At 49.2% G+C, this 16,634-nt stretch overlaps 1 protein-coding gene across 2 annotated transcripts in view; it reads right to left on the bottom strand.

Annotated features, from left to right (window-relative positions):
* The window catches only part of TULP4 (TUB like protein 4), a gene marked incomplete at both ends in the record, with an annotated part of 95,102 nt that extends 89,318 nt beyond the window's left edge, over positions 1-5,784 (bottom strand). For both annotated transcript variants that reach the window (XM_084229063.1, XM_084229064.1), the window contains one exon: positions 5,533-5,784. In XM_084229063.1, coding sequence (XP_084085189.1) covers positions 5,533-5,784 — 252 coding nt within the window. The remainder of the gene's footprint in view (positions 1-5,532) is intronic.
* Between the last annotated feature and the right edge of the window lie 10,850 nt (positions 5,785-16,634).

Raw genomic sequence — 16,634 nt, 5'->3', positions numbered from 1 at the left:
TGGCCCCAATTAGAAATACCAAGCTATTGCGCAGAACAGATTCACAACCTCCCCCCATCCCAGACCACATCCCAGAACCAACTTTCAGCACCTGTAGACAAAAACTCCCAAGAAGAATATGATAGGCCCCCCCACCCCGAGCCCGCAATGCACCCGGGAGCCACTCGCACCAGGTGCCACGGGCTGGGTGGAGGGAGGTGGACGGTGATTCTGTTGGAGACCATGTCAAGAATGCCAGGGAGATAAGGACACAGATTAGCTGCCCAAGTCAAGAATCCCAAACCTGTAAGTAAACTGTGGCACAAGCCCAACTTCCCTCCCAGTAGGGGCACCTCCCACCTGCCCACCCCTGGCCAGCCTCCACCTCACATTCCACTCCCATACTTTGCAATCCCCAGGCCACTTCTCAGCAGAGAGAGCCCGACACCACTACTAAACTCAAAAGGAAGCGCAGAGGGTACAACACCAAGGGTGGAAGTGTGCTAAGGAGTGAGGACTAGGACGCTGTGAGCTCACCGACGCACACCGGCTGGGGCTGCATCACCGGTGATGGCAGCCACAGCAACGCGAGCTGACGTGTCCCAAATCACGCGGGAAGGCTGGGTTCAAATGCAAGCAGCCTGGCACAGGAAGCCACAGGCCCACCTGCTAATAAATCACGAGCACCAGGAGATGCTGCCCAGTACCCCAAAATCCCGCTCTCGCCCATGCTGATGCCAGGCAGCCTGTAGCTGCCTCCCTGGGAAGCTGTTACCAAAAATGACAGCCTGTGCCCACATTCCTCAGTCTCTCTAGCAAAAATACCCCAAAAGACAATGCTTTTCATATGTCCAAGTTACTTGCAAACATCACCATTCATTTCTACGAAGAGGGAAAAATTAAAACAAATTGCTAGAAGAAAAAAACCAAGAAAACCAAAAAAGGCATTGTTTTGATAATTCTATTTTCTTAATAAAATATAAATCTATTATATTCTAGACTTTGAAGAGGAGACTTCTGATTTAAGAGATCAAAATAAAGATGAGCCTACACTCTTCTTAGAAATCACCTAAAAAGCACAGCAATGAAAACAAGCAGGCGCCACCGTCAAGGCCACCCACGCGGAGGCAGCGGGTGGATGGGCGTGGAGACAGCTCCACGGCAGGGGCTGGCCAGGAGCAAGGGGCCGAGAGGAGGAGGCTCCAGGGACCGGGGCAGTGCAGACTAAAACTGGAGGGCTCAGGGCACGCACGCCCCTGACGCTGCCAGACCCTGCTTCCTCCTTCCCAGCAGTACAGCTGTCCCTGGGTGGGGAGGGATCCCCCAGCACCAGGCACCCACGACATATTCCCTGAAGAGTGAACCACAGAAGCCAGTCTTGGGGACACCGGGCACCACAAAGTCAGTAACAAGAACTGAACTGAAAAGGGGTGACTTTCTGAGGTTAGCGCATATAACCTGAGAGTCCCCAGTTTCGCGCTCAGATCTGTCAAGTGCAGCATTATACGGGCTTATACTGTGTGACCTTGGGTGAGTTCTCAGCGTCTCTACCTCAGCTGACCCATCGACAAAGACACGAGCAGGTCAGATCACAGAGCTGCATCAGGATTAGATGAGCAAAAGCTCCGAGAAGGCAGTCTGGCACAGCAAGCACCCCAAGACACTCCTGCCTCCTCTTGCTTCTACTTTTGCTACCTCTCCCCAGCGTGCTGGAATGGGTACGCACACACATATGCACACACACACACACACACACACACACGCACTCACAGGCATAGTGCAGAAAGGGCCTTATCTAAAGAAACTGGGAACTGGGCCTCCCCGGTGGCGCAGCGGTTGAGCGCTGGGTTGCGAAGCTGCCCGCAGCCTCTGCAGCGCCGGTTCGATCCCCGGCTGCTCCCCGGCCACTGGAGGAGGGTCCCACATGGCGCGCAGACCTCTCCTGCCGCCCGCTGCTCCCCTCAGCAGTGTACTTCGGTCCTTCTGCCTGCTCTGCTCCCCGCTCTGGCTCTGGTGAATTCTCTCACCCTCCCGTGCTTCTGACTGTACCCAGTGCATGTATAAACAAAAACAAAACAAAATGAATAAATAAATAAATAAATAAACATGCCTCTATTAAAAAAAAATTAAAAAAATATATAAAAATATAAAGAAATAAAGAAAGAAAGAAACTGGGAACTGAACAACCCCAGAAAAATATGCTTAGATGCCGGCATTTGGCAGGTGGCAACAAAACAGTTGGTTCTCCCCCAGGTTATTCCACGATAAAGCCCATTTGCTGAACACCCCTCCCCCATGCACACATGCACACAGAGAGATTCCAGTTTTATAATACATTATGTTTAAACAGCTTACAACATTTCAGAGTATCTAGGATAAAGAGCAGATGCCAAAACTTCCAGGTACTTTTTATGTTTACATAAAAATAAGAAGGACAGCCAATGTCACCAAGCCCCCCAACATGATGTGCCAGGCACTGCTCTAAGTACAAATATTAACTCAGTCCTCATCACAAGCCTCGCAGGAGCAAAGTACTACTTAGAAACCCCATTTCACATCAGAAGATTTTAGTAAAAAAATAAATAAATAATACAGTGAAAATTTGGGAATCAGAATTTAGCTCAGGACCCGAGCTCTTAAACCCCATGCTTCTCGATAGTAACTCCGTGAGTTTGAAGACAATGAAAAGTACCTTCAAAATTCTGACAGAACCAACCTAGAAAACTAAACCCAGCCAAGCTATCAATCAAGCATGAAAGCAGAATTAAGATACCTTTAGACACTGTAGGGTAAATGAAGATGCTCAGGCTTTTGCACCGCTAGCCTCTGTGGCTATCACCTGCAGCTTGGGACTATGGGCTTGGGGCAGGCACGCCTGAAGGTGGATGCCTGGAGTGTGGTGTGGGCATGCCTGAGTGGGCGTGGGCGCACCTGGGCCTGGGGGCTGGGTATATAGGACCGGGTCACAGAGGATGAGGACCCAGCAGGGGAGCGGGGGGGGGTGTGTGAGGGGGATGCGCCAGCCTCCCACCCCGCCCCTCCCCAGTTCCCCTGCCTGCCCTGAACCTGGTTACCTCACTACAAGTGGTGTAGAAAGATAATTAAAAGCCTGGAAAAGCCACCGAGGGCTCCAGGACTCTCCCCTGCCGGTTCTGCCCTGCTGCCTGCACTACAGACATGCAAGCCTGAAATTTGAGGGCTTAATTCTTCCTTAGAAAGACAATGGAGATGGCATCTGACTAACAGCCCACCTGGCTGGTCTCCGGTGCCCACTGAGATAGAGAAGAGATTGGGCTGGACAGAGCGGTGGACAGGCAGGTGGGGGGAGAGCAAGCCCCCGGTTCCGGTGCTCCGTGACAGAAGCCACGTACCCCACTGGCGTGGGACCTCAGGCCGGGAGGCGGCCAGCAGGAGACACACACTCAGAACCCGCAGCATGTAGCCGGGTTTAACGCCAACCTGGAGAGACGGTGCAGAAAACCAGACATGCCTGGGGCCCTCCGACATTTGAAGATGAGGCAGGAAGAGGCAGCGATGGGAAAGGGTGGAAAGCAGAGGTCAGAAAGGGAGGGGGAGAGGCGGGGGCGCGTGGTCTTCGGGAAAGTGAGACAGCAGCACCTCAGCTCCACCGGGGGCCGAGTCGCCAAGCACAATTGAGACCCTGGGGCTCCAGGAACACCGGGTTGGTGTAAATGAGGCACTGGTGGCATCAGCAAAATGGTGGGGAAGGGGCCAGGCAGGTGGCCTAAGGAGTTAAAGGAAATAAAAATAACTAAATGACATTTTAAACAATGGGAGGTAAGCAAGTCAAGCCCGGGGAGTGTGACCAAACCACACAAGCAGATGGCTAAGCAGAGCATTAGCCCCGCAACACAGCGGTCTGCTGAGTGGGTGGCGGGGCCAGCCCGGGGGGCCCTCAGTGCTGCAAGGGCAAGGAGCTGACTGCTGCCACCAGCCGGAGACGGGACCACCATCCCGGCAGATCACCGTGTTCGCCGGGCTCATGAGACCCCAGCAAGGGTCCAGCCACGCCAAGCCAGACTCCAGACCACCGGTTCTGGGAGGTAAAAGGTGGGGGGTGTGGTTATAAACCACTGTACAGAATTAGAAAAAGATACCTTGAAAGAGCGCACCCACTTCAAAATTACAGGTACACGGATGTACATGTGCTTGCGGGCGTGCACAGGAACTAGGCAAGTGTCTAAAGAGCGTAATTCCACACATAAAGCCCACCTTTACCTGAAAAATTCAAAAGAAGCTTCTCACAAAACTGAAACCTGCCCGCGCTGGTGGGGGGCGTGAAGTACGCCATGGCTCAGGAGAGCTGGGCCGCTCTCCCTGAAAGGCTTGTTTGCCTGACTCAGAGATTCCCCTCTGCGTGCAATGATTCAGAGCCAAGACATGCACACAGATGCCCATCGCAGGCAGGGCCCGAGCAGCGGGGCCAGGAGTGACCCCAAAGACCACCAACAGAAATCGGCTTCTTCCTGCAGGGGAACCCAGTATCGTTTAAGAGGAGCAAGCACAGACCTACAGACAGGGGGACTCGTGTACCCCATGTGGAGAGGGGGAGCTGGATACAGAGCGACTGGGATGAACCCCTGGGGACAGCATGCTGGGGCACCTGTCTGGGGGGTGCAGAGCCTGACGAGGTCCCAGTGAGGGTGATGGAAATGTTCTGACTTGATCTGGCTGGAGGTGATGTGGGTGACGATGCGGCCATGTCCGTAAAATAAGCCTTGAAGTGTACACTTAAAACTAGTGCGATTCACTATACGCTGCACTTCGCAACCATTCTGCTTCCTTTTTAACAGTCAATAACCATCGAGTGAGATGTCCAGATGTGCTTTTCATCAGAAAATACAGATAAGCCAGTGACTGTGAGGCCCGCACACCGATGACGGTCTAGGCTGGGGACCCCATGCCAAAGCCACAACAGCCGCGATGCGTGAATTTCACAGAGATAGACACGGTTCATATTTTAGAAGCCTGGACAGGGCTGTGTACATCTGCACCGCATAGCGGTCTCAATAGCATATACCCCACAGCTGGGAAAACTGCCGCTTGGCCCAGTGGATCACTTCTCTCACCTTTGTCCAGCTCCTTTCTTTGTGCACCTGCCCGGAAAAGAGCCGCAGCCCCATGCAGGAGCAGCATCAGAGCAAAGCAGGTGCCGGCTCTGCGGGGCCAACGCCCCCCTTCCACCACTGCTGACTCTCGGCCATGGGCCCAGGGACCGCACAAAGTCCAGCCTGTGACAGGTGAGTAGGGACTTTCATCCCACCTCTGGCCCTGCTCCGAAAGCCCCCCATTCTCCCACCCCTGCCCCCGCCAGGAAGCGCCACCTACTGGGAGAGGAGGACAAGGATGCTCGAGAAACACACCACACATGGGGAAGGATACAGGCCAGGAGCCACGTCACCCAAACACCTTCCCAGGGAACGCAGGACACACAATTCACTCAGCTGTGAGCCTGCACCCCGGGGAGGGGGTACTCAAGACCACGCCCCGAAAGGTTGGGGACCCAGACCCCAGGAAGCCAGCCCCGCTCACCTCGCTGTTGTGGCCCCGCAGGTTGAAGTTGATCCTCTGCGGGGTGCTGCGGTCCCGGCGGCAGTGGCTGGAGGTGAACGTGACACCCACGACACCCCGGCCATTGCCCGTGGCCAGCCAGCCCTCCTCGTAGTAGCGCCGCCGGCACACCGGCTTCTCCTTCTCGCTCTTGGGGACACGCCCCTTCCAGGACAGGCACAGGATGTTGGAGTCGCTGCAGAGCACAGGTCCCGGCTCCACCGCCGCGTACATGCTGCTCGCCACCAGGCTCGTCCACCTAAGCAGCAACGCCAAATGCCGAAAACCCTAAACCTATTCCTTTCATTGGGCAACGGGCTTGATTTCTGTGGTTTGCTGGCGCTGCTTTCCCTGACCGCCTTCAATTAGGACTGACCTGAAGCTAATTAGAAGGTCAGTGTTTTATAAAGATCCACCAAGTGCATAGTGAAAAAATTCCTCTATAAAAGATGATGGCAGTCTGCTAAGAAAAGGCAATGCTTAAAAAAAAGTGGGGTCCATTTTCAGTTTCAAGTCCTTAGAGGAAGAGAGGGCTGACCCTTTGGAGATAAGTGGCGGCGGAAAGACTGAGTTCTCCTCTTTTTTTCTCGACTTGGGTTATTCTCATTCAGCCTGAGATTCCAGTTTAGAATGAATGGGGTTCCAGAGACAGAGGGCTGCAAATACATAGATTTCAAGTAACTTAAGGCTTTAAGAATCCCTCGAGCTGGAATTCACGAGTTCAGATGCAGAGACGGAGCACACGGGGCATCTTCCTTCCGAGGCCACCCTCTGGCAGGTGTTCTCAACTAGACAAACTTCTGCTGCCAAAGCTGAAAAAGATTGCATAAGGGAAGAAAGGCACACAAATCGTGCAGAACAGGCCAGAGTTTGTGCAGACAGCAGTCAAATTTTAGGAAGGAAAAAAAACAACTTTCCCTACTGTTGAGAACCAGAAACTTCCCGCCTCAGAGCCCAGCCTGCTCTGCCCACCAGTGGCTGTGTCCCCAGAGAGCGCAGGGCCCCACTCGACTGCCCCTCCACAGCCCCAAGCGCCCCTTAGTGCCATGGGGCGGGAGAGCCCTTTACCACACAGAGCCGAGAGCGTTCTGAGCAGCCAAGTGCTGACGTCAGGACGCCCTGGTCCTCCTGCCGCCCCGAGCCCCAGGCCCCTCCAGTCCCTTCCTCCCTCCCCTAGACGCTCTCCCTTTCCTGCTCCTAAGGATTAGACGTTTCCATCTTGCAGGGAAAACGGTAACGTCAGAATTAAGTCCATCAAGTCCTCTTATGGGCAAATCTTTTTGGACTCAACCGGGAAGAGAATCCATTAAAACGAGAGCACAGGCAAGAGCAGGCCCTGCCCCGACTACTCCCCACAGAGTCCGTGGGCCTCGCCCAGGCGGCAGCCCTGCTCCTGCCCACCCTCGGGGACTCTTTCCAAACGCCCCATGGACAGGCCAAGGCCAAGCAGCTTTGCCCAGGTTCTCTTTGCTGTCTACTTTGTAACTATCGGTCTGATTTACCGCCTCAAGAGATTATTCTAGAGATGTGGGAAAGGAGAAGGGAGACAGATTAAAACTTCTCAAACACAGTTAACTAAAAAATGGCAAAGGAATCAGTTTTTCACCCAAATGTGCCCCAGCACACCTGAACTCGCTTTCCTCCAGTCAGAACCCAGATGGCAAGAGTGACTTTTAAGTCCAGAATTTTAAAATCTGTCCAAATCACCAGACCCACTGAAAAATAAAGTGCAAAATCACTGCCTACTCCCCGCTGTGGAGCTGGAAGCCACACTCCTCCCCGTCACGTTCTCACTGAGTTCCTCGCTTTAAAATGGAGAGGTATTTTTGAGGCTTGGTCTGTGCAAGTTTTTTTTTCTCTTCTTTTTACAAACTTTCTTCACCCGTGACGCCCATATGGGGAGCTGGTGATTATTGCCGCAATTCTCTCCCCGGGCACCTGAGCCCGGAGGTGCCGTGCTGCTCCATCTGATTCTTAAATTAATTTTCATCAGTTGTAAAGCTCTTCCACTGTGCGCAAGAAGGAGCCCGTCTTCTGTGTCGATGTGTCTGTCTAAGGAGGTGGCTTTAAATGTGCATGGACACACTCCTCAGCTGGCAGGCGCAAGGGGTGCCCTCCCAGGCATCTCAGGAACTGTCTGATGGATCACAGCTTGAAGGCCCCGGAGTCTTACAAATCTGTAAAAAGAAAACAGGCTATTTTTAAAAACACCTTAAAGTACTCCACACAGGTTATCACAGAATAATGGCTGTCAGTGCACTTGGAGACCCACCTCTACACTAACATGCGACACAGATTCACACGGTGAAAGGCCACGTGCCCCCTCCGCCCTTACAGACACATGTGACGTACAGACAGACTGTGAGCGCCACGCACGCCTCACGAGACCTGCTCGAGGCGCAGCCCAGCTGAACGAGGGCCCCGGCTCCACTCTTCCACACAGCACTGCCCTTTTAAAGACTAAATCCTGACTCGGAAAGGCCTTCATCCTGGTGTAAGCAGAGATCCCCAAAAGGGAGACACAGGAGGCCTGGGCAAGTTGGCAAGTGGCCAGAATTGAAGCTTTCACTGTCAGTAAAGGGAATCCTCAAGACGCAAGGTGGCAGGGCCATCCTACCCCCGGAACCTGCTGGCACAGTGAGGCACAGCTGCTCTCTCAGCTTTGAAGTCCTCTACCAGCAATAAAGTCCGAGAAAATCTCCCTCCAACAAAGCCCTCCTCTCTTCCTTTTTGCCATCTTTGGTCCAAGACCACTGCCTATCAGCAAAGACAATGGACGGCACGGTCCTTAACTTCCCCACAGCACCCCAATTTCCGGAGGGCCCTCAAAATGATCTTTCTAAAACTGAAGGCTTGACACTATTGACAATAGCTCATTATGGAAACAACCTGGCTGCCCAAAGACAGAGGAGTGGACCAAGAAGGTGGGGCATGTATACACACTGGAGTACTACTCAGCTATAAAAAATGATGAACTCTTGCCATTTTGCAACAACACGGATAGAATGAGAGGAAGCTAAGTGAAATAAATCAGAAGAAAAAACAAAACAAAACAAAAAACAAATAGTTTCACTCATGTGTGAAATATCAAGAAACAAAATAAAGGGTCAGACAAAATCAAACCAAAACCAACCCAAGAAATCTGATTGTAGAATTGAGGCTACCAGAAGGGGAAGGACGGTGGGCCACAGTGGGCGGGGGTGGGTATTATGAGGATGGCAGCGGGCGTGGTGCAGCTAGCACACCTGAAGAAGCGTGAACCAATACCTCTGAGTCCCAGCAGTGTCATCAACCGAGGATCTTCCAATGTAAAAATAAAACTTACCCCAAAAAAAGCAAACCTGGAGGCTGTCTGAAGAGCCTGGCATGCTGTCCCCCAGGCTGGGCAGGGACTCCCCAGTTCCCCGAAGGGCTAGTGAACCAATTCCACCCCAAAATACTTGACACTGAAGCAGAGTCAAGATTCTTGCATTTCAAACCAAGTCCCAAGAGATGCTAAGGCAGCTGCCCTGGGGACCAGACTTTGGGAGCCCCAGCCTGCAGGGCCGAGTCAAAGCAAGACCACAAGTGGTTTGCACCTGTGTGCCTTTCCCACCACCCCCCTCGCCCAGCGGGGTCACCACAGCACAGCCGGCCCCTCTCTTGGGGCCCTGAGGACTGTGTCCTTCCCTCCCCTCACATCTCCACCCTGGTGGCTCGCTCCCCAAAATCTCCCCTGCCCCGGGGACTCGGCCTCTCATACCCCCAGCCCAGGGCCCAGCACATTCTAGGTTTTCAACAGGTATCTGGAGGTGGTGGCAGGCGGGACCAAGGCAGCAGTCACACACAATTCCCTCGAGATGCCCTAATGCAGGTGAGGCCCCGTGCATATTTTCCACATGTGCCTACAAATCCAAACACTCATTCTCTCAGGAAGCACTTGGACTTGGGGGAGAAGTGAAAACAAAAGCTGTGAAATTCACATTAAGGCCTTGTTGTTTCTCCTAAAAGCCAAGGAGGCTACACCGCCAGGGCCCCGTCCGCTCGGGGCAGTGTCCCCGCGGGGAAGACAAACGTGGCTGCTTAAGACACCTGGGCCTTAAAACCATTACAGCATCCTCATTAAACAGCAGTAAACTTTCAGTCCCCGAAGCCTTCCTGGGGGCCTGTAAGGTCAAAATCCCTTTCCCGGAGACACTGAGACGTCATGCTCTTCTCGGCCGTGTGACAGCCGCACGGCAGGTACCAGTCAGAGTCAGGCTGCAGCACTCTGAGAGGGGCCAGGCAGGGGCCCAGCTGCCGTGCTTGCAGGATTAAAATAAACACAGCTTCACATGAGAAGGTTCTCGATGTAGCAGGAAGAGTCAATAATTTTATTTAACCTAGATCCTTAAGTAAACAGTCGTTTAATGTCCTGGACTCCAGCCGTCCAGCGAGTGGGGGAGGGGGGGGGCATTGTCACAGCTGTGACCTGCCAGCTCAACAGGTACTTTCTCGGGGGATCCCACGTGCCCTGGAGAGAAGAGCAGACTGTGGGGTTTCAGTTTGGGTCTCTCTCTGGCAGGCAGTTCTTCAACATGCCCCAAGTGAGCCGGTCAGCAGAGGGGAACCACGGGCAGCACTGGTTGTGATGATGAAAGTTGAGCTTTCAAGTTAAAATCAGAATTTTAGGAAAAGCACCTCTATCCCCGAGTCTGATGGCTCCGCATGACTTAGACCTTCCATGTGCGGCCAGAGGGGGCACTGGTAAAAAGTGATGCTTTCACACTGTGTTTCATAGCACACAGCGTGGCAAAATTTGGAAGCTTCTCATACTTTGGTGGACTAGTATTTTTCAAAATGACCAATGGATGATGATACAAAGTATGCTTGGGTGAAAGAACCACTCAAGGTACAAGAACAACAAAAAAAAATTTCAGGATGTGGTACAAATTCCATGTTGCTACTAACCTTCATGATACTAACCACCTGCCGGGTTTGGGATCCAGTATCAGAGAAAAAAGCTCCATGATTATCTGAGAAGACACCTCCTTTCCCCACTACATACCTGGGTGAGGTCAGACTGTCTCCACTATCTCTAGAGAAACAGCACGTACCACAGACTGAGGGCAGAAGCAGACGTGGGAATCCAGTGAGTCAGACTTCAGATATTCCCCCAAAAGGCAATAAAATAAGGTCATTCTCAACAAATTTTTTCTTTAGAAAATATAGTGACTTCTCATAAAATATATTACTCCTGGTATTTCTGTTGGTGAATGAGGAATTTTTAATTTTTCACTTTTCATTTCCAATATGGTAAATATCAATAGCTAACACCCACATAAACAAAAGCTCTTTGTGATCTACAAAAAAATTTTAAGAATATAAAGGGGCCCTGAGGCGAGAAGTCTGAACACTATTGATCCATGCCAACTCTCCTAAATGTGAAGCCTTTAAAAAAACATTCTAAAAGCAGGATTTCTATAGTAAATGCAAGACAAGAGTCTCATTTTATATATGTTGCAATTTTTTTTTTTTAAGATTTATTTTTTCATGCACACAAGAACCAGAATACAGGCCAGATGTGCAGGAGGGTGAGAGGATTCACCAGAGACAGAGCAGGGAGCAGAACAGGCAGGCTGATTGAAACACACTGCTGAGGGGCGCAGCGTACATGACAGGAGAGGTCCACGGCGCCATGTAGGTATCTCGCTGGTCGGCTGAGATCAAACCTGCTCTGCAGAGGCTGCGGACAGCTTCACGGAGCTGCGCTCAACCACCTGTGCCACCAGGGGAGGCCCCTGTTGCAATGGTTTTTAACCAAACTTTTAAAATTATAAAGCACCACATATGCTCAACAAATAAGGTAGACATTTCAAGAAAAAAAACTACATGCCACTTAATCATGACTCAAGCAAATAAATGGGAACAAAAATCTAACAGTGACCAACTACAGCCGCAGCGTCCTGGTGACCAGGCTGGGCCTGCCCAGGAACCACCCCAACAGAGTGGGGTTGCCCATGTCCTGATAGGAAATCAAGGATCACCAACTGACGAGCTTCTGGAGGTCGCCAACGGACAAATCAATCAGGAAGAAAAGGTAAAAGAGCAGCTGTTCAATTCAAAGCAGGGACGCACAACCTCACGGTCACAGTGCCCCCCTCCTCAGCGGCCGAAGCTGGGACAGACCACGTGTGTCCACTCACAGACAAGTGGGTGGGTGAACTGCGGTGTGTGCGTGCCAAGGAACTTCATTCAGCCTTCAAAAGCAATAACACTCTTAATGCCACGCGCATGGCCCTGGAGTCAGCACACGTTAAGCGAGACAAGGCAGACACGTGAGGACAGAGTGTGTGCCCCCACTTACAGGTAGCACCTAGGGGGGTGGGAGGGCAGGGGTCACTACTTAGTGAGCAGAGAGTTTCAGGTCAGGATGATTAGAAAATGTGGAGACAGGGAGTGGGGCAGCTGCAAAGTTACAGGATGGACTTTAAAGGTCACTGAATTTGTGATAAAAAGGGACAATTCTGATATGTGTGCTTCCCCTCAATTTTAAAAGTCAGGTAAACTAAGAGAAGCCACTATTCATACAAGGCCTTTTTTATAGCAGATGAAAAGCAAATCATCCTCAGTCTGGCAATGTGTCTTCTCCCCTCTGCATTGTAGCTCAGACCCCAAGTGAGCCATGCCTGGAACTAGCTTTTCATTAGGAATAAACCTTTTGAACCTCTGAATTCTGCCCCAAACCTGCTCCTGGTAATTACAGCTTATTTTCAGACTATTCCTGTAAGTCACTGAAAAACCCATTCCTGCTTTCAAGAGATTACAATCTCAGAGCAAGTAATTCATGGGCCTAATTGAATTAATAACCTGAGAGCGGCCCAGGGAGCCAGGACACTTAAATGGTGCTTCCCACTCTTAACTTTCTGTGCCAGCCAGGTCAGTGACAAATCAGAAGCCCCAGATTCAGGGAGTACAACTAAGGGCGAGGATGGCGCCTGGCTGACAAAAGAAAATCCATTATGCAAGAGCAAGAGCCCTGCGCTCCACCGCTGCCTCTCATCCCCAGTTAAAGTGTCTGCTTGCTTACTAGAGTGAGTTTCTTTCTACTTGCACCAACCTGGGTAAAATTTACTGGTGAGGGAGAATAAAACTCCACTTTTGTTTTTTTGGGTTATTTAATCATCTTAATTAGTGGAGATATAATAAATTAGGGGAGATAGTTTCCATTTATATGATTTTGATAAGAATATAGTCATTAAAAGTCGTGAGAACGCTACCACTTGGAGAGCTTTGTTATTAACTACTGCAACTGAAGATGTGAATATTTTGCAAACAGCAATTCCACTCCGGAAAATGTGCACGACATACTCTCACAGGAGCTCCAGGGACAGACAATGGGCAAACCATGGCTGGAAATTCAAAAGGAAACCTGCAGCACTATTTACAATAGCTAAGACATGAAAACAACCCAAATGCCCCAAAACAGACAAATGGATCAAAAAGTTGTGGTATGTTCACACAATGGATATTATTCAATGATCAAAAAAGACAAACTTGTGCCATTTGCAGCAACATAGATGGACCTGGAGGGATTATGCTAGTCGCAATAAGTCAGAAGGAAAAAGAAAAATATTGGATGGTCTCACTTTTACATGGAATATAGAGAAACCCAACAAAAGGCCAATAAGAAGTCAGAGCTAGCAAGCTGACCATAGATCTGGGGCATCCAGCTGGTAGGGGGCGGAGGGGGGGTGGACCACAGGGATCAATCACGGGAGGGAGGGACTGTGCACAGGCAGTAAGACCAAAACACAGACGCTGAGCCTTTGCATAGGTAGGAAGTCTGCAGTTGTGAAAGCCAGGGAATGTAACAAAGTAGCACTGCGGTCAGCAGGGGGTGGGGTGGGTGAAGACTGAATGGAGGGGAGCACATGTGCGTCCCCGGGGTGCTGGCAACACCCCACATCTTCATCCGGGTGGCTTTCCCAGGGGCTTGCTTTTGATTAATCTTCTCTACTGTCTGACACATCCCTCCCCACGCCTGGCACATCTCACAGGAATGGGCTTAACGAGCTGTGAGCTCCATTAGGCCCCATCCTCTGGCATTTTAGAGAATGTAAACCAATTATTAAGAAAGAACTTTTAAATTATCATTTCCAACATTGATGAGAACTCCCTGACACAGAAAATCCCAATAAAGTATCAAAGATGCTATTTTAGTTCTGGAACGAAGGCGGTGGCCACAAAAGAAAATGCCCGCTAACAGGTAAGAAGCACCACAGGGGCCCCCTTGCTGCCACACGGCATCTGCTGTGGGCTCATCACACCTGCTGCGCCACCAACTCCAACTCCAGCTTTCATCTCAACGCAGTACCCACTGGGACTGCATTTAATCAATAAGTGTTAAGTGTGGCACAAAGCACCACACAGTCTCTGGCCTGTACCCCAGTTCTTATATACATAAATAAATAGATTTTTTTTTTAAAAGGGAAGCAGCAAACACCACTGCGGAGGTTCTTTATACAAACCCAGGGGCAGCACCAGGCCGTCTCCTGGGAGCCTAAGGCTACAGGCCTGGAAGCCAAGAGTGACAGAGAGCTCATGGGGGACTGCTCTGATGTGGGTTCAGGGGACAGCAGAGAGACTCTTTCAGGGAAGGTTACTCCTTTAGTTACTTTCCGTGCATGATTGCAAGAGGCAGCTCAGAGAACATGAACATCTAATTATGCACCAAGAGGGGGACCTGGAGGCTGCAAGACAAACAACTTGATTACTAGCTTGAAAGAGAGCTGGAGCGCAGTACTTCAGGGAGCAAATCGACACCTGAAACCTGGATGCCAAGTACCATGGATGCTGGTAGCAAACGTCAGGAACCTTCACTTCAAAGGGTGAGCATTTCACTTACCAAGGATGGAGGCTGCAAGGAGTGGGAAGAAGAGATTCAGAGAAGTGATAGACCAATTTGCTAATGTAACTCAAAAGACTTAAAACATTGAAAAATTTTTGACTGAGCAGCTCCACTCTTGGAAAGAATCTGAGATTGTGCAAGACTTGGTTATAAGTATTTCCACCATAGCATTATAAATAGGGAAAGTTCTCAACAACTAGCCTTCATGTCCACAACGGGATATTGGTGCATCCAGAACAAAGCAGAATCCAATGTAACCACTAGCACTTATATTGTGAAGACTATGGAGTAACATGGTTTCATGTTCTCAATAAGTAAAAAGTGAAATGACATGTTTACATGTCCAGAATGCTCTGAAGGGGCTGCCGACTCAATCTTGTGTGAATTACAAACATAATTTCTGCTGAACTTGCAGGAAAATATAATAAATCTCCAAAGAAGGCACAAACACACAAACACACGAGAAAGCCAGTGATCTGGCAGACGCAGTTATAAGATACAGAGTTGCTTTGACTTGTCAGGACAAATGCTGATACAAGCATTGGCATCAGAATTAGGGTGCCTAATTATCTAAATTTGCCCAGAAAGTTCCCAGTTTTTGCACTGAACGTCCCATACCCAGGAAACACCTCAGTTCTGAGTAAACCAGACAGCTGTTCATTCTACCAGAGAGCCAAACTGCCACCCAGCTTCCAAGTGGCAAGACTGAGTTACATATACTCAGCAAGGCCCAGAAAGGAGGCAAAAGCCAACCCAGATTTCTACTATTCTGTAGCTGCAGGTGTGACCGAATCCAAATTCTGTCTACAGGAGACAGTTCTGGTTTAGGACCAAAGGATTCCCATAAATAAGCTTCGACCAAAAATCAGTTAAAAATCAAAAGTGATCAAACATATAAAGAAAGTCATCACATGCTTTTGGTAGAAACAATAAATCTAGAGTCCCAATCTTGAGAAATTAAAATGAACATAAAAAGAATCTAAAATAATTGGGGTTAGTAAAACTATCATCATTTGCAGATGACATGTCCACAGAAAACCCTGAAGACTCCACTAAATCAGTTCAGCAAAGCCACTGGTTACAAAAGCAATACACAAACATCAGTTGTGTTTCTATATGCAAACAAGTAGAAGAGGAAGAAATCAAGGAAACAATTGTGCTTAAATCATATCAAAAAGAAGTAAATACCTAGGAGTAAACTTAATAGAGGGAAAGTACCCACATAATGAAAACTATAAGGCATGGTGAAGGAAAACAGAAGAGGACACAAAGAAACACTTGCTAACTGGAAGAAGTTACATTGTTAAAATGGCCACCTCACCGGAAGCAACACACAGATTCAAAGCAGTCCCTATCAAAGTTTCAGTGACATTCTTTCAAGAAACAAAACAAACGTTTCTGAAATTCATATGGAACCACAAAAGACCCCAAACAGCCAAAGCAATCCTGACCAAAATAGAATGGAGACACTACATTCGAAGCTATGGTAATCAAAACAGAATAGTACTGGAACAAAAACAGACACACAGACCAATGGAGAAGAAAGAAACCAGAAATAACCCCCCCACATCTATCAGCAGTTCATCCATGGCAAAGGAACCAAAAGTATACACTGAAGAAAGGAAAGACTCTTCAAGGAATGGTATTAAAAAAAAACTGAATAGCCATATGCAAAGGGATGAAATTTGACCGCCATCTCACAACATACACAAAAATTAACTCAAAATGGATCAAAAACTCAGATGTAAGGCGTGAAACCATAAAATACACCAAAGAGAATACAGGTTAAAAAAAATGCAAGACATAGGCTGCAGTAATGTCTGTGGATTTGTCTCTACGGCAAGAAAAACAAAAGTGAATATAAGCTAAAAAGCTCCTGCACAGAGACAGACACTATAATTAAGACAAAAAGAAAACCCTACTGAGTGGGAGAAAATATCTGCACACTGTACAGCTTTGTAGATATCCAAAGTCTACAAAGAACTCTGCACAAAAAGGAAACAAATAGGCCCAGTCGAAAAATGGGCAGAAGCACTAAACAGATACTTCTCTAAAGACAACACACATATTTTTAAAAAATGCTCATCATCACTTATTGTCAGAGAAATGCAAATCCAAATCACAATGAGATATGACCTCACTCCAGGTAAGAATGGTCCACATCAAAAAATCCAGAAACAAAAGCAATAGTAATTATTCTATTGGCGGGAATGTT

Source organism: Talpa europaea, assembly GCF_964194135.1.
Source record: "Talpa europaea genome assembly, chromosome: 2".
NCBI classification, from domain to species: domain Eukaryota; kingdom Metazoa; phylum Chordata; class Mammalia; order Eulipotyphla; family Talpidae; genus Talpa; species Talpa europaea.
Note: the sequence above shows the minus strand (reverse complement) of the source record. Positions and strands in the feature narration are given on the sequence as shown.